Source organism: Drosophila elegans, unplaced genomic scaffold (assembly GCF_018152505.1).
Source record: "Drosophila elegans isolate 14027-0461.03 unplaced genomic scaffold, ASM1815250v1 contig_814, whole genome shotgun sequence".
NCBI classification, from domain to species: domain Eukaryota; kingdom Metazoa; phylum Arthropoda; class Insecta; order Diptera; family Drosophilidae; genus Drosophila; species Drosophila elegans.
In genome coordinates, this window is record NW_024546167.1 from 19518718 (window position 1) to 19541523 (window position 22806).

Sequence of the window (22806 nt, forward strand, 5' to 3'; positions counted from 1 at the left end):
TATTGAAAAATATATTCACTGAATCGCATTATTTTTTTTATTGGACACAACTAGTAAGCATGCAATGAAGTTGTCATATTCTTCTCTACCAAATTATGAAGGAAACAGTCTGTGGCTGTAGTGCTTTGCAAATATAGTTATATTTATTAATGCAATTAACGTCATTCAGCCCAAGAATTACACCTTTCCCATCCTGATAACATCACAATGCTCCACTTTACTGACGTCATTCGGTTCTCCCGGAGAAAACAGATCCGAAAATATGAGTTGTCCATTTGAAAACCACACATGTTTATCCTGCTCCGCCAAATCAGTCCAATATAGAGTATGGCCATTCGTAGTTGGTTGTTCTGTTAGATATTCACTTATAAGTTTCAATTCCTCAAAGTCTTCTTTGTATCAATGTGCTTTATTGTCCGTAGTATTCAATAAAACTAATCTACCAGATTACAAAAGAAGCTGTTTTTGGCTGGGGCGCCTTGCAAATATATCCATTAAGTCTGATACAATTTCTGTCATTTAATCCCGTAACTTTCGAACGGATTCCGAATTCAACGCAGCGCTCCACATTTCCAGAGTTACTTGGCTCTCCCGGCAACCACAAATCCGAAGACACGGGTTGTCCATTCGAAAACCATATATGTTTACCCTGCTCAGTCAAGTCCGTGCCGGATGTCCAATAGGATACTACTTTACTGACTTCGGTGATATACTCAGATATCAAATTCAACTCCTCTGGGCTTTCAAATGCTATTAAGTCTGCTTCCATTTGTCGACAAGATTCAAAGGCTGAATACCAATTAACGGCTTTACTTTCAAAAATGTAATAGCCTGATCCGATCTTCACAAAAGGAGCAGTTGTTATGTTTAGGAAACCAGGAACTCCTAATTAAATATACAAAAAATATCAATGAGCACACTTGGTAATCACAAGCTTCAATGCTTACCATCTATAACATTCGGTGTTATTTTGTAGCTCGCAGACAGGGAAATTACTCCCAAAAAGGCGCCGAGTAGGGTAAACTTCAGAAACATTTTAACAAGACTGTTAGACTTTTATTGAAATCCGGCTTTTTATAGAATTTCAGCGACTAAAATCGACAATGATTGTCAGGCGATAAGATAAGTTGATTCATGTTTATTATCTTCCGGCACAAATTAATAAACGGGAGGACTTTCATCTTTACGGCACATTTTTCACTTTTACGTTTATATAACAAATTTGGCTGAGCTAGCAATTAATATTAATCAGGCAATTCAGGCAATAAAGTATACGCTCCCTGTTCTTTGAATAATCTTGGGAATGGCAGCAAGAAGGCAACGAACCCTAATTTTACTGATAGTAGCAAGCAGATATGCGAAGTTACAATCAATTTTATCAATTGGAACAATCGATAATGAAAAACGGATAACGATAATGAAAAGACCTTAGTCTTTTAGAATGTCCAAAACTTTAAATTTTTGTTTTTAATTTGTAAGATTTGTCATTTGCTGACTGTCGTCTTCCAAGCTTAAATCTATCTAGATTATCAATCGAACCGCACCTACAGGTAAATATATAAGTTTGCTATTTCAAAAAATTTCAGTTTAAGAACTTGTATTTCAATAGTTGCAAAAATATACTCTGCATACTTTTAGCTGCTTAATTTTATTTAAAAAACAAAAATAAGGGTTAAATTGTAGCTTAAATTAGACAATGTCTAACTTTCAAGCTGTGTCTTTGGTTGACAAACCAAAAAAGTGCCCGTCTAAAATAGCCACTTCATCGCCCAATATCTACTGAACATCGAACGTGTTCAACATTTTATTTTCACTTGATTTAAGGCGGTCCAGGACCAGGTCCAGGCCAGTCCTTCGCTACACACTCTGCTGTGTTTATTTGAGCTTCGAGTGGGTCGGTTAATTAGCCATCCACTGGGGTCGAGATGAGTTCATTGAAGTGCATATTTCAGGCCCAGCTGAGGCCACTCGTTTCAATTAATTTCAACTGGCGAACAATGGTGGTCGCTTCTGCTAATTGGCCAGCCAGCCAGCCAGCCAGAGGTAATCAAAACAACACACCCATCTAGAATCGCATTTACTTGGCTCAATAGTGAATAGTATGTGAGTGTATAGGACACAACGACATCAATTAGGTGCCCCACAAATTTGTCTTGGTCTTGATTTAAATGGATTGGGATGGATATGGAGCAACAATCACAATTTACAGAGGACAGACACACAGACATACAGGCATATAAACCAACATTAACATTGGCCTGCAGAAGGGGACACCTATAATCGAATTATGCAACAACATCAACGAATGACACAAGGCGCATGCAGCTGCAAATAAGTGCATTAACATATTCGATAACTTCATCAGCATATCCCCCAGCTGTCTGCCTGCATTTTAATTAAAATGCGCATATGGAAACAACATCGTGGCAGGCCTGGCTGCCACTTCGCACACAGACAGCTCAGAAAATCGAATCTTTTAGTCAAATTTCCTGAAATACACAAGCGACGAAAACACAAACAGGATGCCGCAGTCCACAGTTTTCACTTTCCTGGCACTAATTATAATCATTCGCGGCGTTTTAGCAGCCAACATTCATTACGAAATATTTGCGGATAATGGTAAGGGGTATAGAACATGATTTTTATAGGGATATTGACAATATATAAACAAAAAACAGTTTAAAGTTATTTTATAAGAGCTTGCTTGGAGTAATTAATAACTATTTTAAGCACAAATAAATAATATTAAAAAAATACTTGATGGTAAGTTTTACTATTGATAACGAATTCTATTATTTCACTTTTTTTAAAAAGAAAAATATTTATGCGAACACATTATTAAGTTATTTTAAATATTTTTAAAATAAAAAAATATAAATTTTCCCCAGGTCATCCCAATAAATGCGTAATTGAGGGTCCCAAGGGCGAGGTGATCGTCGAGAGTGGTCAATCCATCCGCCATCCAACAAAATGCGCCCAAATTGACTGCGGCAAAGATGGTTGGGCCCTGGTCTTTTAGTAAACTTATCAAATATATTTGCTTGCATTTTAAAAATTCAACTTTTATCAATACCCAGTTGTGAAGAAAAGAATCCTCCAAAAGGCTGTGAAAACGATGGTTACGAAAATATTAATGCTGACTTTCCCGAATGCTGTGAGATGAACTTAAAATGCAATTACGTTTAAGGTTGATCACACTTTCCTATGACTTTAAAATTGTTTCTTCAAAAGATGAATAGTATTGTAAAATTGTTGAAATATAAAAATGTATCAAAATAATTGTAATTGGAATCTAAAAGTCACCGTGAAGGAATTGGGCTTAAATAATTTTTAATACATAAAAATCTTGCTATTTTTCCATGTTTTAAAGCGAAAATAAAAAATGTATGTAATGTAAATATTATAAACAAAATATTATCACAATCAAAAGGATGGTTTTATTTTGACTCAAATAAAATAGTCAATATTTTTTTTTGATTGAATATAATCTATACTTTTAATAAAATCAAAAAATAATGATTTTTAAATAAAATTTTAATGGTTATGGCTCAAAATCACTGAGTTTTTCCAAATTTTTGTTGTTAAGAAAAAATATAACATGCTTTTAGAAACGGATGTCAAACGAAAACAAAACTTTTTTTAATACATCCTTTTGAAAAACTACTCTCCGAAACGAAGTGAAATTTGAAATTGGGTGTAACCCATGGAAGCGTTTCATCTTTTAGTCTCAGTCGCGCTTTTAGGGGTCCTTTTAAGAGCGGGTCACACAGCCGAATGGGAAGGCAACTACAACGATCCGAGTGAGTGAAGACAACCGCAGTTGGCAGCTGGCAACTGGCAGCTCCAATTTCAATTTCACTTTCGCATTTCACCCGCAGGACACCCCGGTAAGTGCACCATCAGCCCTTCGCTCGTCCTGAATTCGGGGGTTAGCATCAAGGATCCCACGCACGAGTGCCGCAGAATAGTGTGCGGACACAGCGGACTGGCCCTGTTCCAGAGGTAAATTAACTGGAGTTTTATATTTTGGGAAACACAAATGCAAATCTAATTGTTTTTGCGCAGCTGCGGAGTGAGCATCCTGTCGCCTCCTTGCCGCTACGGTGGCTACATCAATACGGATCTGCCCTATCCGGATTGCTGCCTTCGAACAGTGCTCTGCAACTAGGCAGGCCAATCGATCATACTTCAGTCAGATGTTTTATTTTTCCATATCACAAACTGTACAGAATGGAAACTTTTATTCTCTTTGGACTCATCGGCAGCTTGTTTATTTGCCATGCCTCTGCTGATATTTCCCTCAACAACTACGGCGATTCAGGTGAGTATTATTTTAAAGGACTCTAAAATTGCGTCGTTAACCCTAGAAAATCCAACGCAGCTTATCCCAACCGCTGTGTACTTGATGTTGGCTCTTCGACGGTGCTCCTCAAAATGGGACAGGCATTTCGTTTGACATCCCTACCCTGTACCACGATTTTCTGTACTGGTGATGGTTATGGCATGCTCTTAACGTGAGTACTTTTCAGATATCATGGTTAGAACAATGTCGCAAAAAGTTAGTTAGTTACTACCTTTGAAAAATTAGAAGCAAAGGCTTTCTCTTGAAAAGTAAGTTTATTAAAAATAAAAAAAAAATTAAATTAAATTTTCCTAATAAATTTCATTTTGTAACCATTTAAAAAAAAAACTTATTGTTACAAAACATATTCAATAATTGTTTTATATTATTTAAGTATAAATAAATAAAAGCACTCTTCATTAACTCAATATTAAATATTCATATTAACTCAGTTTTTTCCATAATCCTTTAAAAAGGAAACTAATTATGACCGTAAACATTTCGAATCACTAACAGTTTCTGTGCTATTCTGAAATAATTAAATCATATATCATAGATTTTTGTTAACAAAAGTCGATATCTTATTTTTATAAAGGTGTGATAAAAAAGAACCGCCGGAGGATTGTCGCTACACGGAGTACTTAAACTGGGACGACGACTATCCAGATTGCTGCAACCGTAAAGTTGAGTGCAATTGAAATTTTTAATTGGAAAATGTTTTTATTATGGATTTAAGTGATTATGTCAAAATTGGACAAGCAGTTGAACGAAATAAATCGATAAAAATGCACTTGAATTATGTTAATTTTACAGCTTCGCAGTTTGTGGTTATAATGCATAAATTTGTTTCTTATTCAGTACACTTGAGGGGGGTCATAATTTTGTGTTTGTGGGGTTTTCTTCTTTTCGTGCTGGCCCAGATTTATTGACCGCTGGCCAAGGATCCGGATGTGGCCTTCAAATGTTCCTCGATGGCTTTGGATTCCCAGGGGATGGGGCAGCAAAAGAGCCGGAAAGATAGAAGTACGGCGTGCTGAAATTGAAACCACAGCAGCAACAACACTAATTGACATTTGAATGCGACTGTGTCAGGGCAGAGGCAGATGCAGATTAAGCCCTGGCTTCAGTGCGGGTCAAATGTGATGACCTCGACAGTTGCTCCCAATTCACAGCCATCTCGGTTTAAGGCCAATTGCCCTCTGACCCCTCTTATCCTCTCATCACAATCACCCTTGACCAACTCGACCAAAGGCCAGCATTTTAAGCCCGGCCCTGTAATTTTGTAATTTTCCCACTGCGTGGGATGCAATCAAAGTCGCATCTCAATTATGTGATCGATTGCCGATGAACAGTTTTCGTCCCCCGCAAAACTGTTTAATTATTCAATTCGATTTACAACCATCAAATCAACATTTACTGACAGAGATGCGCAACTAGAAATAGGTGTTGAATAAAAATATTTTAATTTACGATATGGCCTTGAATAATATGTATTTATCTATGCAAAATACATTTTCTTTTCCTTTTTTAAATCTATTATTACATTTTTGCAGCTTGTTTTATACACCTCTTAAAGAAAATATTCACAATTTCAATTCAAGAAATCAATTTTTATTTTTGTATTCATGAAAGTTGCATTCCTTATCAAAACTTATATCAGATATTAGAATTTTCCATATTTTATTAATATGGTTTTCCAACTTCCCATTTCTCTATTAGATCTATTAGAGATACCTAAGCCAATAAGTTTTTTAAATGTTTCTTGGGTTGGGTTAGTTATTTGTATGGCTTAAATGTATTTTAAAATAAATAATTTATATTTATCGACGGAAAATAAATGTTTTAGAATACAATGCCCAAAGGAGTTAAATATATATTTTATTTACAGCTTGATTTTATACAAACTTTCAAGAAAAATATTCTCAATTTTTTTAAGAAATCAACCTGAAACAAGAATTAATATACATTCAATAATAACGCCATGGTGGCATCTCTTATTCCCGTGCTTATTAGCTCTATAAGAGGTACTTTAGCTAATCCGCAAAACAGAAATTGATTTGTTGACCGTGTTAAACGCATTTAACTGAAACTAATTAAAGTGTGTGTCGCTGGTGTACTGCCAGCGGATATAATTCAAATTTACATGCAAACATGAATTTGTAAGCTTTCCCCTTAAAATTAGCGTTGGCTTATCAAAGACCAGAAATATGCCTTGAATTGTGTTGTGAATTTGGCCGAGAAATGTGTGTGTGTGTGTGTGTTGCCATTAACCCAAATACGAGTGGAGGACCAAAAAACACGCCACAAAAGTTCCGATTCGGCCAGGACTGGCAAAGAAATGGCACTTTCTTTGTTTGCCCAACCGAAACTTGACCATGGGGCTGCAAAAGTTTCGAAAAATGTACGAAAAGTGTACAGTGTATAGTGGTTTTTGGCCGCAATCGCATGCGAGAAGCGCCGGGCTCAGCATAAAAAGTGAATATTACTCTTTTTGGGGGCTTGGACTGCGGTACAGAAAGTTAAAGCCTTGCGAAAACACATGTACATACAGCATTTATAAATTGGGCGGGAAATGGGAAAATGGGGAATGCTTGTGACCTCTCGTGCCAGTCTGCACTCGAAAGGTGAAGGTGAGGTGATGTTGGCCAGGCCAGGCTACAAATGTGTACATAAACGGAAACAGAAACTGAAATAAAAGTCGGCGCAGAAAAGGAAAAAAGCGAGCGGCCAAAACTCAAATTCGCCCGCCGCATGGCATATAAAATGTAAAAGGTGCAAAGGAGCAGCTTAAAATATGCAAACGCACAAGCCCTCGCACCTTTGTACATATTACATACACATCCATATATCCATGTGAGTTGGAAAGGCAAAAATCTTTAACTGCTCGGATGCGAACTACAGCCAAACTTTATTTATTCATTACGTTTCACGCGCTGTCTCTGGCCTAAAAAAGAAAAAAGTGACTCGATTTACAAAAGTCAGCTTTTGAATTAGAATTCTTTTTTTTATTAAATATTTAAATCTTTTTTCAAAAAAGGTATGTAGCATTGCTGTAATAAACAAAAATTAATACATTTCCTGAAATTAGTTTCTTTAGATATTACTTTTATTTTAGTTCTTTATAAATAATGTTTTTGATAAACATTTATATATTTTCTTTTAATAATTAATACTTTAAAAAACTAGGTCACAAAATTAAACATTTCCTGAAATTAATTCAGTTAATGCTTATACCCGAATATTAAATTTATATTAATAAAATATATTTATATGTTTGGTTTATAAACTCACATTCAATAATCGGTCTTAAAAAAAGTCAAACAAACACCAAACCACCTATTAAATGACCACAATTCATACACACAGCCAAAAAACCAATGTCAATCAATATTAGTTTAACGTGTTTATTTTAACGCCATAAATCAAACTTTTGTTTCCTTTTTATTTTGCTAAAAATATAACGCTTTTTATATTGTCAAAATAGTTGTCAAATTGCCACGGATCTATGTCGTGAAATATTATTTCCTCACATTCATTTATATTTTTCCTCTTTCAATCTAATTTGAAGTTTGTCGGAACGGGTAAAGTTTTTCCTTTTTTTTTTTTCTCACTGCTGTGTTGCTTTTTTCGCAAAAAGTGGAGTGTGTGGTCCCCAAAAATATCCTCTGAAATTGAATTTTTCCCCTTCAATGCTCGTTTATGTGTGTTTGCGAGAAATGTATTCTTGTGTTCCGGCTTTGTTTCGCCAGTGAGTCTGAGTGTGTATGCAAAAAATAAATTATGAGAGCAAAGCACTGCGGACTGTTGCTCTTGTTTTACGAGCTGTTGGCAAAGATGGTTGCCATAAAAATGTTATTATTCGCCATGATTTGTAGTAGTCGCAACGTAATGTTTGCTATGAATTATGAAAGAGACATTCTCTAAGCCATCTGAACCACTCAATAGGAAAATAAACATATTGTGATAAATAACTACAGTTGAATACAATTTCATGCTTAAGTGCATTATATATTTTGTACTATTTTTCTGGCCTTTTTAATGCCAATTTCACAGTTTTAACTTAGTCAAATTGTATACTCCGCATAGTAAAGCAGATGAAGCTTCTCTGGCTGGTTTTACTTGGTAAAAAAATTTGTTTTAATTTTGAGAGTTGATATATATGCACAATTAAAAGCTTGTGTGGCTGCGCAACATTGTGATAAGCCCTGTCCCATTAAGCAAAACCCCGGATGTGCCAGCAGGGACGGAAAATGCTTTTACACCGTTCGCAATCCATGTATTTTGAAAGCAATCAACTGTTATCGGAAGTTGAAAAGCTTATCTGGTAAGTATCGATCGTTTTTGTGCCTAAATGCTGCTCAAACATTTTTGTTTCCAGCGCTAAAGCCCATTTCTCGCAGCAAGTGCACCAAAATCCAGGTTCCATTGTGCGACAATATTGATACATCATAAATATGTGTTTATTAAATAATGAAAAAAAAAAACCCTGATGTTATTTGTTCAAAAAAATATTAATAGGTCTATTTATTTGTATCAAAATAATTGATACACAGCCCTTTTCTAGATAGTTTCTATTATTCAACATTTCCCTTAAAACTTCTACTTATACTATACTTATTAAAAATGTATTTCCACATAAAATATACTATAATACTAATTGAAGGACAGCCTAGATAGTTTCCACTTTGTACTATTTCCTTTGAAACTTTAATTTTTTTATACTCATACAGAGAAGTCAGTTAATATAATAGCTTAAAAATAAGTTTGAAACATTGTTTGCGACGAAATAACGTATCCGCCCCGCTGGCCCTCTGCAAAGCGCACAAAAGTAGGCAACCTCATCAAGAAGTTTAGCTAGTAACTAGTTTACTCTAATAGCCTGTCACTGTTGTCTAATTATAAACAAACTGTTACCATTACACGCCCATTATGCCACGCCCAGTCTGTAGAGGGTCTATATTTAAGGGCGTGTAGGGGTGTTAGCCTTGTCAATCTCAGCGTTAGACGGTCGTTTATCCACGTACATTGAAGCAACTCCGACGTGTCACAAATCGAAAAGTTTATTGACATTTTCCGCTGTTTGGAAGTAGCTTGCCATCGTCATGTCGTCATCTTATTCAGGAGAATTTGACGAAAATGTTACTTTAATATTAAAACTTTAAACACATATTTACTGACATAAATCTTGATATTATTCCACATAATTACCTTATTTTATCATAATACGTATAAAACTACAATTAATACAGTTTACTACAATGTCAATAAGTCTTAAATAAAAGTGTATAAATTTTCCCACAAGAGCTGATTGAGTTTGCCCCTTGTTGTTGTAACGCTTGTGGCAGGCACATCGATGGGCAGTGCCATCTATGAGGCAAAAACCGAAAGTGTCGCCATCTAGTGGTCAGTTGGGTGCCGCGATTGGGGTAAGAATTTTCGGAGACGAAGAGGCAACAGAGTCAATTGTCATGATCCCGGAAAACGGAGAGTTATTCTATGGGGGCTAACTTAGCTTCCCGCCCAGAGCCACGAGCTGCTGGCTTTCTTTCCCTTTTCGGCAGCCATCGAGTGCGGTTTAGTTCAGTTGTAAGTCTCGTATATAATTAGTTGGTGAAAGTTTGTTTGAAAATTATATCTCTATAGTGGCCTTGTGTAAAGTGACGGATAGAATATCCAGATTATATATATAGCGCTAAATCCTGTTTATGGGTAAGAAAAAATGAAATGGTTGCTAAGATTGTAGACACAAAAGTGATTTTTGATTTAGGTTTGGCGCTTAGTATCCGATATTGGATCCGGCCGTTGCTGTAGAGGGAACGATTCATCAAGTCCCCCTAAAGAAGACCGAAGTCATCCGACGGAGAAGGGAAATTATCGTCGCATAAATGGGTCTCAAAGGCCTAAGAGTTCCCTAAGATAATTATTTAATCAGCTTAAGTCGCTGGGAGCGGAGTTAGGACTAAGAGAGGGCAAAAGAGTCAAAAAGAACTCGAGATGTAACACCTGCCCAAATTACACATAATATTTATATTCCCTCTTCATCATCTTCGTTATCTCCCGCCTGCGAGCGAAACTTAGCGAAGCTCAGTTTGACAGGCAGTTTTTCGGCGCGCTGATCTAGTTTAGACGTTTCGGTCCACGCTCGGACGAAAATTTAATTTAACTCGTCGAACAACAATGCGGAATAATTGTTAAGTCGCCGCACGGAATGTAAGGCAGTTCGGAAAGCCAAAGATCGGTCGGAGTTCGCTGAAAGTGGATAGTTTATAAGCTATTTCATAAGTTTTTCTTTTCTTTTTTTTTGCGGTCTAGGTTATGTGAAATAAGCAGTGAGAGTGGAAAAGTAAGAAAAAAAGAAGGGAAAGAAGAGAAAAGTGCAGTGATGGTTAGAAGGCCAGAAAGGCTTTAATAATGAATGACTAGAAGCACGAATTGCTTTAGGCATAATTTATTTTAATTTTTTTTGGGTGGACAAACAAGCCAATGTGTTAAAAAAAAAGAAGGAAAGAGCTGCAACAAGAAAAAGAAGAGAAAAATTTTGCTGTTGTTTTGCACAGTGGGCTTGCAGTGTGTATATAAAGAAATTTAAATTTTCAGCCTAAGGTGCACTTACGGAAGCGCTTTCGTCGGTGGATCTCCGGAATGTTGGTGAGTCAGATATCACGTTTTATTAATATGTCTTTGTAAAATATATATATCAAATGAATTACTTTGCGTCCCACCGTACAAAACTTAGCAGTTCGAATAATCCATAAAGGAGAAAAAAAATAAAAAGGAGCGGATTTACCGTCTCTCTTGTCTCTCAAATTTTTGAGTGAGATGAATTTCGAAATAAGTAAAACAAACCACTCAATTTGAATTCGCCATGCGCTCTTCACTGCAATTTTCTGCCATTTCCGTATTCTCGCTCTCGAATAATATTTTTTTGGTTTTAATTCGTATTATATCTTACTGCGAAGATTAATTTAATAATTCAATTGTATTGCATGTATTTATGTTCTCATTTAATATCTTTTCAATATGTTCTCTAATTTTAAGAATTTTATTTAGGTTTTAAATACATTTTATAATGATTAGCTAAATCGCATTTTTGTTTGCCTTCGACTAGGATGAGTCCCCGCTAGAACCCGAATCAGTAGAAGGGGCCGTTCGATAATATGATGGGAAGTTTTCGGTAAAGAACGGCCAAGGCAGGGAGGGCAAATTTGGTTCCATTAGAACACCCGAGGAACTTTAGGAATTCCATGAGTAAAATAACTATCCCTCTTCGTGCTGGCGCGGATTCACATGATTTCTCCTACCCCATACCACTTGTCGCTGCACGCGAAAATTCGATAAAATTTTAGAATTTACTGGCTCGTGACGAAGGACAAGATCACCACCCCAAATAGCCGACAAGGAGCAGCTGGACCATCGCGCGTGCGTCCTTATCGTCATGCAACAACATCCTAGCCACGTACTCGTTACAGTAATAATAATATAATTCTATTTATCTGGCGCCCAACAGTGTAGGCCAAAAATCAGGGTTTTAGATGTGAAAAAAAATGAAAAACAAAATTTTACTCTAAGAATCCCGCTCACACAAAAAAAAAAAAAACTTTAATTTTCATCTAATTGGTAATGCAGTATCACAGTGGGTTGAAAGATGTGTTTACATCCCAGCCACGGTTGCTGCGGTACTCATGCCAAATATCTCGTCTCTAGTCTTACCTTAATTTCGATAGTAGGCGCATAGGACATATAGTTGAATATGTTGTACGCAAGCGTTCAACTAGCCACGGCTGATGTTGAAAGTAAGAGTGGGGCAAATCTATTCTATTTACTTTTTTTTCGGGACCTAATGCAAGGGTTAATTAGACGCTTGGACATGCAGGTGGTAAACTTATCAATAAGTTTTCACCTGACCACGGATAATGGGCCGGCGCTGAGGATCCATCTATCAAATTTCATGCAATCGCCATCGCGTCTGTCAGGTGCATTGGATAGACAGCCGAAATCTTTTAAAAAAGAGGTCGACTGGCCACGGTTGACAGCGGGAAACGTAGGCCAGATTGCAAAACAAGAGAGAATTGGAAGAGAACCGATCAGCTCTCTTATAGTTGTTGTTTTAGTGAATCTGAGTTTGGCAATAGTCGAAGGGCTAGCCACATAGCTCTGCATAGGCAGCAATTATATTATTTTTTTTTCATCTTCTTTTACTCACGGATTCCGAGTTAAACTGCTGATAAGGGTTTGGCAGGGAGAACTCCTATGTTTGAAGGCAAACTGTTTATATATTTCTATCGTGTTTTTGATTTTTCTTACAATTTTTTTTAGCTTACTTAATACTGGTACTCTCTCATTTATTTGTTCCTTTCCTCTCATTTCTTACTTAGACCCGAGATTCTCTTGAGTGATTTTAGAAATTGAGTGTCTTTAAGAATTGAGCGTAGAAAATAAAACAAATCAGCTGGTCCGCTTGTTAAGGTCATTGACCGCAGGTGAAGAAAAAAATAAAAGCAAGGAAGGAATGATTAAATGTTAGGGATTTTAGCTGAATATAATTAGAAACTTTAACTTACTCGTTCATTTAGCTGTAAATTAAAAACATATATTTTTAGGATTTTAGGTTTCTTATCTTTCTCATTGGTTGAAGATCAAAAAAAAAAAAAGGCCAAACAATGAGCGATGCCGATAAGGTAGAGACTCCAACGGGGTCTAAGTGCAAATTGTGCGAGAAAGACTTGGCGATCTCCACAACTTACAAAACGAAATGCGGTCATGACTTCCATAAGACTTGCATAACTAGTCATTCGAAGACTCATAGAGAATGTCCGATTTGCGGAATCATTTGTTTTCAACTCCCACCGAGTGGTAAAACGATTGTCAATTCGCCAGCCCCCTCTGGGAAAACCGGCGAAAATCGCGCTGAGGTAGACATAGGGAATTTAGTGACTCAAGCGGTCCAGGGGATGAAAAATGATTTACTCACTCAACTTTCTCAGCAAATGGCTCAGATTATACAAGCTAATATTGCTGCATTGGTTCCTGGGAATCCCTTAGCACCCCCAAATCCAAGCACAAACACCAACTGGACGGATCAAGAAAGACAACCAGTCGAAAATTTTGATCAGTTCCGGAGTGAGTCCAGATTTACTCCTGTCAGCGTAGAATCCGATGCCATTTATAGACCAGATAGGGTGGGCCAAATATTAAATAGTTGGAAAATTCGTTTCAATGGCAGTCTTGATGGCATAAGCGTAGACAATTTTATATATCGAGTTGAGGCGTTAACAGAGCAAACATTAAATTCAAAGTTTGAAATTTTAGCTAGCAATGCTAGCCTATTGTTTGATGGTAAAGCTCGCGATTTCTATTGGCGATATCATAAATCCTGCAATGGAGAGGGGCTCGATTGGAAAGCTCTCTGCCAGGCTCTTCGAAAACAATTTCGGGATACCCGCTCCGATGTCGATATCCGTGAAGCAATTCGGGATAGAAAACAAAAAGAGAAGGAAAATTTTGATACTTTTCATGATGCCATTGTCTCATTAACGGATGGGTTAGAAGTGCCGCTCTCGGAAAAGTCCGTGGCAGAAATACTAGCTAGAAATTTGCGCCCTGAAATACGACATGAACTTCTTCATATCCAAATTAATTCGGTGGGGCAATTGAGAGAAATTTGTAGGCGAAGGGAAAGTTTTCTGGAGGATGTGAGGCGGAATTATGCATATACAAAGGCAACTCCTTACCGGAAGCAAGTTGCTGAACTGCTTGAAGATCCGTTGCCAGATGAAGCCGCCGAATTTTCCGACATCGAAAGCGAAGTGGAAGTGGGAGCTTTGGCTTTGATTTGTTGGAATTGCCACAAAGAAGGGCATCGTTACCAAGATTGTGAAGGGAAGCGTAGGATTTTCTGTTATGGTTGTGGAAAGCCGAACACTTACAAACCTTCGTGTAGTAAGTGTCAAAAAAACGCGAAGGGGAACACACAGCCTCGTCAGCAGCCGTGTGTTCAACGCCACCGCCCGACGAATTCCGAGGCAGAACAATAGATATTGAAAATACTTCTGTAGAAATAGAAAATCCCAAATCTTCAGCACCAACGTCTGTTCAAAAATCTTTTTGGTCGAAGAAATTAAATTTACAAATAAATTCATCTAAAATACATAGTTGTTTAAAACATCAAAAGTCTCAATCCAGAAATGCACAGCGCATGAGAGGGTATTGGGCAGCTTTGAAAACAATAAATACGATTAGGTATAAGGAGAAGGATAAGCGTCCCTATGCCGAAGTGAGTCTTTTGGATCGTATTGTTATGGGGTTATTGGATACAGGGGCAGCTATTAGTGTTATAGGCGGAAACTTGGCTCAACAAATAATAAGAAGTAAAATTACTTTTAAGCGTGGAACAACTTCAGCATGCACCGCCGACGGAACGAAGCAAGAAGTCGTTGGTCGAATAAAAACTGTAGTAAAGTACAACAATCAGGAAAATGAATTGGATCTCCATCTAATTCCAACTCTCAGTCAAGACTTATATTTAGGGATTGATTTTTGGACTAAATTTGGTTTATTGCCAACAGAAATGCAGATCTCTGAAATTGTGTCTGACACCCATAGTCTTACGGCAAAACAAAGTGAAGATTTGCAAAAAGTTGTTAGTTTCTTTCCCTCGTTTTCCGTTTCTGGGTTGGGAAAGACAAGTATTCTCTCGCATTCGATTGATGTTGGAGATGCTAGGCCAGTAAAACAGCGGCATTTTCCAGTATCGCCGGCTGTGGAAAAACTTTTATATGCCGAAGTAGACCGTATGCTGAAGCTGGGTGTAATTGAAGAGTCGGATAGTGCTTGGTCGTCACCGGTTGTGCTGGTTCAAAAACCAGGGAAGGTTCGCCTTTGCTTAGACAGCAGAAAAGTAAATGCAGTAACAAGAAAAGATGCGTACCCGCTTCCCCAAATAGATGGCATCTTAGGGCGTCTCCCAAAAGCAATGTATATTTCAAGCCTTGACCTCAAAGATGCTTACTGGCAAGTGCCTCTCGATCCTCAATCTCGCGATAAGACGGCGTTTACTATACCTGGAAAGCCTCTTTATCAATATAAAGTCATGCCGTTCGGACTGACCAACGCTTCACAAACTATGACTCGCTTGATGGACAAAGTCATTCCTGCCGAACTCCGTAACGAAGTATTTGTTTATCTGGACGACTTGTTGGTTGTCTCAGATAGTTTTGAGTCGCATTTAAAGGTATTGGAGATAGTTGCGGGGCATATAAAGGCGGCTGGGTTGACTCTTAACGTCGAAAAGAGCAAGTTCTGCATGCGATCCGTCAGATATTTGGGTCATATTGTGGGAGAGGGTGTAATAAGAACGGATCCCGATAAGATCTCAGCCATGACAAACTTTCCGCTACCAAATTCATTGAAAAGTCTGCGAAGATTTTTGGGAATGGTAGGCTGGTATCGGAAATTTATTAAGAATTTTGCATCTGTGGCTTCCCCATTAACAGATTTGTTAAAGCCGAAGCAGAAATTTGCCATGACGGCGGAAGGAAAACAGGCCTTTGAAGAGTTAAAAAACATGTTATGCTCGGCGCCAGTTCTTCGTAGTCCAGACTTCAATAAACCATTTTTTGTGCAGTGCGACGCTAGTAAAACTGGTGTCGGAGGAGTTTTAGTGCAGAAAACAGCTGAGGGTGATGAGTATCCGATAGCGTTTGTGTCAAAAAAATTAAATAAAACACAAAAATGCTACTCAGTTAGCGAACAGGAGTGCCTGGCCGCACTAGTCTGCATTAAACGATTCCGGGCATATATCGAGGGTCATGAGTTCACAGTTATTACTGACCATGCGTCCCTTAAATGGCTTATGACTCAAACGGATTTACATTCTCGTTTAGCTAGATGGGCTCTGAAACTGCAGGGATTCAATTTTAAAATTGAGCATCGCAGCGGAAAGTTAAATGTTGTTCCGGATGCGCTGTCTCGAGTAAACGAGGAAAATATGGCTGCGTTGGATGCTGGACATGGATTGGTAGTGGATTTGGAATCGGCAGAATTTAAATCTCCAGAATATGTGGAATTTGTGGACCGACTAAAAGCGAACAGCGAAAAGTTGCCAGATATAAAGGTTACCGATGGTTTGGCGTACAAGAAAATGGATTACGCCACAGGGGATTCACTTCACGACGAGTTTATTTGGAAGTTATGGATCCCGAAGGGGTTAGTTCAGGAAGTTTTAAAGAATGCTCATGATCATCCCATGGCTTCGCACGGAGGGATACATAAAACTTTAGAGCGTGTTAGAAGATATTATTATTGGCCTGGTCTGGTAAAGGATGTAAAGGCCCATGTTCTTTCTTGCGATACGTGTAAAATGACTAAGGCTCCTAATACAGTTCAGAGACCTCTGCTAGGGGTACCACCAGAGTCGGGAAGATTCTTTCAGAGGTTATATGTTGATTTCCTGGGTCCATATCCACGTTCAAAAAGCGGTAACATAGGTATTTTTATCGTGTTAGACCACTATTCGAAGTTTGTGTTCTTAAAAGCAGTTAAGAAACTAAATGCGGACGTAGTGATTAAATATCTGCAAGCTGATCTGTTCCATACGTTTGGAGTGCCAGAAACGGTTATTTCGGATAATGGGTCACAATTTAAATCAGACGCGTTTCAAAAATTTCTTCGGAACCACCGGGTAACGCATTCATTCACGGCAGTGTATTCGCCACAAGCAAATGCATCGGAGCGAGTAAACAGGTCGGTGATAGCCGCAATACGGTCGTATGTTAGGCCCGATCAGAAAAATTGGGACGAAGAGCTGAGCAGCATTTGCTGTGCATTAAGATCTGCGGTACACTCTTCTCTGGGAACGACACCCTATTATATGGTATTTGGCCAGCATTTTATAAATTCCGGATCGACATACAAGCTGCTAAGAGCTTTGGGGTTGCTGGATGATCGTTCTGCGCTATTTTCTAGAGAAGATTCTTTAGAGTTAGTGCGGAATAGAGCTGTCGAAGTTATGAAAAAGCAAAATGAGAAAAACGAGCGACTTTATAATCTGCGGGCTAAGGACGTTTCCTATGACCTTGGGCAAGAAGTATTTCTAAAGAATTTCAGGCAAAGCAATTTCCAAGCAGGCTATAATGCTAAATTGGGTCCGAGGTATCTTAAGGCCAGGGTACGCCAGAAGGTGGGAAATGCTTACTATGATTTGGAAGACTTGCAGGGACGATTAATGGGTAGATATCATGCTAAGGATATGAAACAGTAAGGTAGCTGCCTCAAGCTCAGTTTTGGTCAGCCTTGTGTGTGTCACCCCCAAGTCTGATCTTGTGAGGGGGGGAATTTGTAACGCTTGTGGCAGGCACATCGATGGGCAGTGCCATCTATGAGGCAAAAACCGAAAGTGTCGCCATCTAGTGGTCAGTTGGGTGCCGCGATTGGGGTAAGAATTTTCGGAGACGAAGAGGCAACAGAGTCAATTGTCATGATCCCGGAAAACGGAGAGTTATTCTATGGGGGCTAACTTAGCTTCCCGCCCAGAGCCACGAGCTGCTGGCTTTCTTTCCCTTTTCGGCAGCCATCGAGTGCGGTTTAGTTCAGTTGTAAGTCTCGTATATAATTAGTTGGTGAAAGTTTGTTTGAAAATTATATCTCTATAGTGGCCTTGTGTAAAGTGACGGATAGAATATCCAGATTATATATATAGCGCTAAATCCTGTTTATGGGTAAGAAAAAATGAAATGGTTGCTAAGATTGTAGACACAAAAGTGATTTTTGATTTAGGTTTGGCGCTTAGTATCCGATATTGGATCCGGCCGTTGCTGTAGAGGGAACGATTCATCAAGTCCCCCTAAAGAAGACCGAAGTCATCCGACGGAGAAGGGAAATTATCGTCGCATAAATGGGTCTCAAAGGCCTAAGAGTTCCCTAAGATAATTATTTAATCAGCTTAAGTCGCTGGGAGCGGAGTTAGGACTAAGAGAGGGCAAAAGAGTCAAAAAGAACTCGAGATGTAACACCTGCCCAAATTACACATAATATTTATATTCCCTCTTCATCATCTTCGTTATCTCCCGCCTGCGAGCGAAACTTAGCGAAGCTCAGTTTGACAGGCAGTTTTTCGGCGCGCTGATCTAGTTTAGACGTTTCGGTCCACGCTCGGACGAAAATTTAATTTAACTCGTCGAACAACAATGCGGAATAATTGTCAAGTCGCCGCACGGAATGTAAGGCAGTTCGGAAAGCCAAAGATCGGTCGGAGTTCGCTGAAAGTGGATAGTTTATAAGCTATTTCATAAGTTTTTTTTTCTTTTTTTTTTTTGCGGTCTAGGTTATGTGAAATAAGCAGTGAGAGGGGAAAAGTAAGAAAAAAAGAAGGGAAAGAAGAGAAAAGTGCAGTGATGGTTAGAAGGCCAGAAAGGCTTTAATAATGAATAACTAGAAGCACGAATTGCTTTAGGCATAATTTATTTTAATTTTTTTGGGTGGACAAACAAGCCAATGTGTTAAAAAAAAAGAAGGAAAGAGCTGCAACAAGAAAAAGAAGAGAAAAATTTTGCTGTTGTTTTGCACAGTGGGCTTGCAGTGTGTATATAAAGAAATTTAAATTTTCAGCCTAAGGTGCACTTACGGAAGCGCTTTCGTCGGTGGATCTCCGGAATGTTGGTGAGTCAGATATCACGTTTTATTAATATGTCTTTGTAAAATATATATATCAAATGAATTACTTTGCGTCCCACCGTACAAAACTTAGCAGTTCGAATAATCCATAAAGGAGAAGAAAAAAATAAAAAGGAGCGGATTTACCGTCTCTCTTGTCTCTCAAATTTTTGAGTGAGATGAATTTCGAAATAAGTAAAACAAACCACTCAATTTGAATTCGCCATGCGCTCTTCACTGCAATTTTCTGCCATTTCCGTATTCTCGCTCTCGAATAATATTTTTTTGGTTTTAATTCGTATTATATCTTACTGCGAAGATTAATTTAATAATTCAATTGTATTGCATGTATTTATGTTCTCATTTAATATCTTTTCAATATGTTCTCTAATTTTAAGAATTTTATTTAGGTTTTAAATACATTTTATAATGATTAGCTAAATCGCATTTTTGTTTGCCTTCGACTAGGATGAGTCCCCGCTAGAACCCGAATCAGTAGAAGGGGCCGTTCGATAATATGATGGGAAGTTTTCGGTAAAGAACGGCCAAGGCAGGGAGGGCAAATTTGGTTCCATTAGAACACCCGAGGAACTTTAGGAATTCCATGAGTAAAATAACTATCCCTCTTCGTGCTGGCGCGGATTCACATGATTTCTCCTACCCCATACCACTTGTCGCTGCACGCGAAAATTCGATAAAATTTTAGAATTTACTGGCTCGTGACGAAGGACAAGATCACCACCCCAAATAGCCGACAAGGAGCAGCTGGACCATCGCGCGTGCGTCCTTATCGTCATGCAACAACATCCTAGCCACGTACTCGTTACATTGTAAATAAAATAGTTTTGATTATTATTGTTTCTCGCCTCATTGTAAACATTATTATACAAAAAAATCGATGCGCTATCTGACAAATTGATTTGGGCGGTTTATACGCTTCACAAGCAAATAAAAACTATTTATCTCTGGAGAATAAAAAATACATTTGTTGATGTGTGGGCGTTTCTATTTCACATTTTAATTATGCGTTTTTATTTTTTCTGGCCCCCAAATGAGTATGAATTTCAGAATATCTAGCTTTTTATGCGATTTGATGGCTTATTTAAGTTGGCGCTCAGTTAGGAAATAATCGATTGAGCGAATGGTTGGGCGGGGGGAAGAAAATGCGAATGTTTGCACTCACCTTCAGAGTAGGCCAACTAGATTTTGCTGCGCCAAGGATTCACAAAAGATGAGGATGAACGTGAGGCCGCGGCGAGGAAAAAGCCACGAACAACCACAATGGCCAAGTAGATGGATGCCTGGGTGCTTGGATGCTTGGATGCTGCAGGATGTTTGGATGGTTTATTCTTGTCCAAGGTAAAAGGCAGACACACACGCGTGCTCCAGCAAGGCAAACACAAACACAAACAAAAACGGCATCAACTCGCTGAAAAACGACCACAAAATGTTGCCAATGTATAGAGTCTTTTTTTTTGTTTTGTATTTTCTATAGCTGTTGTTACGAAAATTCACGCATCACCACAAGGCAATCTTGGGGCCTTTGTTTCACCTCGCTGCCATCGCTCTCTCTTTTTAGGCTTAATTAGGCTGAATACTACCTGGCATTATCTGCGTTCGTAATGATTATGGCCAGCATTGTTCGATCCATATTAATGCAAATCTCTGCTCGCGCGAATAAATATTATCTCAATGCCAGATTGCGTATACGCCACGTCGGTGCACGAATTTCGCTAATGGCATTTCAATAAGCACGGCAGGAAAAGCTGGCTGACCACAGTGAAGCCTTTGCATGAATAATGCATGCATTTTATTACACACAACCCAGGCACAGACATCATGTGTGCGCTGAATAATACAAATGCTGGCGCTTAATAATGCACAGCAATGGTAGGGGTCAGGAATCGCGATCCTGCAGAGCGGGGGGAGAATCCGACAGGACCTGTTTTGCATAAAGGTCATCTAGCATACGACAAACTTCAGCTCAATGTGCAACAGTAATGAAAAAGTTGGCGACTTTGTACCACCCCGCTGCCCTCTCCTTCGCCATTTAACTTGGACATTGAAAAAGAGATTTAAATATATATATACATATATACAAAGTTTTAACAATTATTTTATTTCTATTTAAGTTGATATCAATTTCGAATTATATTTTTAAATAAAAAAAGATAAAAACTTGTAATACTTGGATTGCGATTTTCATATGTATATGAAAATATCATATATATTTTCATTAACTTTTTTAAGAATAGCTCTTTGTAAAACATTAAAAAAAAAACAAATTCCTTCATATTCTATCTTGAATTTTTATTTAGCTGATAAGCATTTTTTTTATAATATTATGCCAGAAATCTTTGAACATTTTTTAGTGTCATTTTTAAGTAGGTAGCTTAGTTACTTAAATGTAACAATTTTAAACATTTTCTCCCCTTGGCTTTTTGTTTGATCAGGATTCTCCTTGCCATTTATTTCACTTAATGCGAACTTAACATCATTACATGACATTGAAACGGCTCTTTGTGGCAACTGTTGTTATTGACGGAACGAGTATTACAGGACCTTCCGCAAAGGAGGCTCTCCGAGCGAAAGAGAGCGACGGAAATAGTGAGCGAGACAGGTGTCAATTGTGTTGTGTTACCTGTTACATGCCCTTGGCTGTCTATGTGTGTGTGGGTGAGTGTGTGTTTGGGAGGGAGAAAACTGCTTCCTTGAGGACTTAACCCGCAGGATTGTCCGTTTTGGAGGCTACGAGAATCGTAAATCGTGTGCAAATGCCCACGTATTGTCGCATTCGACGGCGACTGTCGCATTAAACTAAGTGACAAAGAAGGACATTAAAGTTTGTGAGCCGAGAGAGAACCTGCGAGACTAACTCGCACACATATAAAAATTGTTATATTTTCACTCGGCATGAGAATGATGATAATGATGATATTTTCTGATATTGTTCATTACATTGTTGTGCTTTTACGACTGTTATCCTTGAGTGAAGAACTTGCTACAGGATGCTAACACACACACACACTCAAGCAGGCACCCACACTTACACACGCAAACGCATGTGCGAAACGAGCGAGCTTTCTCGGTACTTCTTCTAAAACCGTTAGTTTTCGCCAGAGAAAAAGAGAGAGCGCTCGATTGGCACAAAGAGAGTGAGCTAAATTTTCACCTTCGCACTTTATTTTAAACTTTTTTTTTTAAACCTTTTTCAAACTTTTATATTCCAAATGCTTTGGTTATGATCTACAATATTTTCGTTTTGCCACAAAAAACGATTTTGGCTCTCGCACTGGTCACTTTGAAACCACTCATTCGAAATCACTTCGCTGCTGGAATTTCTCGCAGTGTTTTTGGCCTGGGCATATTTATGAATATGTTTTTTAATTTTTAAATATTTACAGTCGCGCCTCGAGCGAGCACAGTACACGGTATATAATGTTGTTCCGTCGCCCGTTGGATTAGAACTGAACCTGAACAAGCGGAATGCAAACAAGTTCGCGAGCACAGCCGCAAGTCCATCGAGCTTTCCACACGGACCTCGGCGTGGGTGGCGCAAGAGAGCCGACAAAGTGTTAAAGAAAGTAGGAAGAGAACCGTAAGAGAGTTGCTTGCATCTTAAGGGAGACACCACGTTAATATGCATTTCATTAGTAGCACCACTTGTTATTTAAACCAAAAACACAAAAACTGATCAGACTGCCAAAATATTTAATTATTGGAATTAATATAAAAAATACGATGATAGGATTCATTGATTTTGGCAGTTATACCCACATTATTATGCATTTATGAAATTCTAAATTTTATTTATT

The 22806-nt window shown here is 38.2% G+C and overlaps 6 protein-coding genes and 2 long non-coding RNA genes across 14 annotated transcripts in view; 6 read left to right on the forward strand and 2 right to left on the reverse strand.

Annotated features, from left to right (window-relative positions):
* LOC108134972 (mucin-5AC) overlaps window positions 1-22437 on the reverse strand; it is a 69649-nt gene extending 47212 nt beyond the window's left edge. The window contains exons 1-2 of one of the 7 annotated variants that reach the window (XM_041710170.1): window positions 22198-22437; window positions 20175-20420 (exon numbers count right to left, since the gene is read on the reverse strand). The gene's annotated coding sequence lies outside the window, so the exon portion shown is untranslated. Of the gene's footprint in view, window positions 1-20174; window positions 21234-21632 lie in introns of those variants that run through there. The other 6 variants (XM_041710168.1, XM_041710165.1, XM_041710169.1 and 3 more) reach the window with 6 other exon arrangements.
* Window positions 389-1035, reverse strand: LOC108134586 (C-type lectin 37Da-like). The gene is made up of 2 exons (XM_017254943.1): window positions 948-1035; window positions 389-885 (listed from the first exon to the last, which is right to left on the reverse strand). The coding sequence occupies exons 1-2, from the start codon at window positions 1033-1035 to the stop codon at window positions 440-442; spliced, it is 534 nt and encodes a 177-aa protein (XP_017110432.1). The 3' UTR covers window positions 389-439.
* On the forward strand, window positions 2433-3279 carry LOC108134590. The gene is made up of 3 exons (XM_017254948.2): window positions 2433-2619; window positions 2889-3018; window positions 3078-3279. Exons 1-3 carry the CDS (start codon window positions 2523-2525, stop codon window positions 3184-3186), a joined length of 336 nt encoding a protein of 111 aa, XP_017110437.1. The 5' UTR covers window positions 2433-2522; the 3' UTR covers window positions 3187-3279.
* LOC108134588 lies at window positions 3612-4180 on the forward strand. The gene is made up of 3 exons (XM_017254946.2): window positions 3612-3800; window positions 3879-4002; window positions 4066-4180. Exons 1-3 carry the CDS (start codon window positions 3704-3706, stop codon window positions 4166-4168), a joined length of 324 nt encoding a protein of 107 aa, XP_017110435.1. The 5' UTR covers window positions 3612-3703; the 3' UTR covers window positions 4169-4180.
* LOC108134587 lies at window positions 4211-5132 on the forward strand. The gene is made up of 3 exons (XM_017254945.2): window positions 4211-4321; window positions 4382-4514; window positions 4938-5132. Exons 1-3 carry the CDS (start codon window positions 4231-4233, stop codon window positions 5038-5040), a joined length of 327 nt encoding a protein of 108 aa, XP_017110434.1. The 5' UTR covers window positions 4211-4230; the 3' UTR covers window positions 5041-5132.
* LOC108134591 lies at window positions 8427-8823 on the forward strand. Its single transcript, XM_017254949.1, has 3 exons — window positions 8427-8464; window positions 8517-8666; window positions 8721-8823. Exons 1-3 carry the CDS (start codon window positions 8437-8439, stop codon window positions 8792-8794), a joined length of 252 nt encoding a protein of 83 aa, XP_017110438.1. The 5' UTR covers window positions 8427-8436; the 3' UTR covers window positions 8795-8823.
* On the forward strand, window positions 9684-11064 carry LOC108134585. The gene is made up of 4 exons (XR_001773826.2): window positions 9684-9928; window positions 9986-10051; window positions 10110-10685; window positions 10940-11064. It is a non-coding gene; the product is annotated as an uncharacterized LOC108134585 (long non-coding RNA).
* On the forward strand, window positions 17679-18601 carry LOC121467835. The gene is made up of 3 exons (XR_005977862.1): window positions 17679-17934; window positions 17992-18057; window positions 18116-18601. It is a non-coding gene; the product is annotated as an uncharacterized LOC121467835 (long non-coding RNA).
* Window positions 22438-22806: the final 369 nt, after the last annotated feature.

What these genes read in the sequence shown, in the direction of transcription:
- LOC108134591 (XM_017254949.1), top strand. Translation starts at nt 8,437, where the DNA reads ATGAAGCTTCTCTGGCTGGTTTTACTTG. An exon ending in TCTCTGGCTGGTTTTACTTG is followed by an intron (nt 8,465 to 8,516) that starts GTAAAAAAATTT and finishes CACAATTAAAAG; the next exon opens with CTTGTGTGGCTGCGCAACAT. An exon ending in GAAGTTGAAAAGCTTATCTG is followed by an intron (nt 8,667 to 8,720) that starts GTAAGTATCGAT and finishes TTTTGTTTCCAG; the next exon opens with CGCTAAAGCCCATTTCTCGC.
- LOC108134586 (XM_017254943.1), bottom strand. Translation starts at nt 1,035, where the DNA reads ATGTTTCTGAAGTTTACCCTACTCGGCGCCTTTTTGGGAGTAATTTCC. An exon ending in AACACCGAATGTTATAGATG is followed by an intron (nt 886 to 947) that starts GTAAGCATTGAA and finishes ATATTTAATTAG; the next exon opens with GAGTTCCTGGTTTCCTAAAC.
- LOC108134590 (XM_017254948.2), top strand. Translation starts at nt 2,523, where the DNA reads ATGCCGCAGTCCACAGTTTTCACTTTCCTGGCACTAATTATAATCATT. An exon ending in CGAAATATTTGCGGATAATG is followed by an intron (nt 2,620 to 2,888) that starts GTAAGGGGTATA and finishes AATTTTCCCCAG; the next exon opens with GTCATCCCAATAAATGCGTA. An exon ending in GGTTGGGCCCTGGTCTTTTA is followed by an intron (nt 3,019 to 3,077) that starts GTAAACTTATCA and finishes ATCAATACCCAG; the next exon opens with TTGTGAAGAAAAGAATCCTC.
- LOC108134587 (XM_017254945.2), top strand. Translation starts at nt 4,231, where the DNA reads ATGGAAACTTTTATTCTCTTTGGACTCATCGGCAGCTTGTTTATTTGC. An exon ending in CAACAACTACGGCGATTCAG is followed by an intron (nt 4,322 to 4,381) that starts GTGAGTATTATT and finishes AATCCAACGCAG; the next exon opens with CTTATCCCAACCGCTGTGTA. An exon ending in GGTTATGGCATGCTCTTAAC is followed by an intron (nt 4,515 to 4,937) that starts GTGAGTACTTTT and finishes ATTTTTATAAAG; the next exon opens with GTGTGATAAAAAAGAACCGC.
- LOC108134588 (XM_017254946.2), top strand. Translation starts at nt 3,704, where the DNA reads ATGGAAGCGTTTCATCTTTTAGTCTCAGTCGCGCTTTTAGGGGTCCTT. An exon ending in AGGCAACTACAACGATCCGA is followed by an intron (nt 3,801 to 3,878) that starts GTGAGTGAAGAC and finishes TTTCACCCGCAG; the next exon opens with GACACCCCGGTAAGTGCACC. An exon ending in GGACTGGCCCTGTTCCAGAG is followed by an intron (nt 4,003 to 4,065) that starts GTAAATTAACTG and finishes GTTTTTGCGCAG; the next exon opens with CTGCGGAGTGAGCATCCTGT.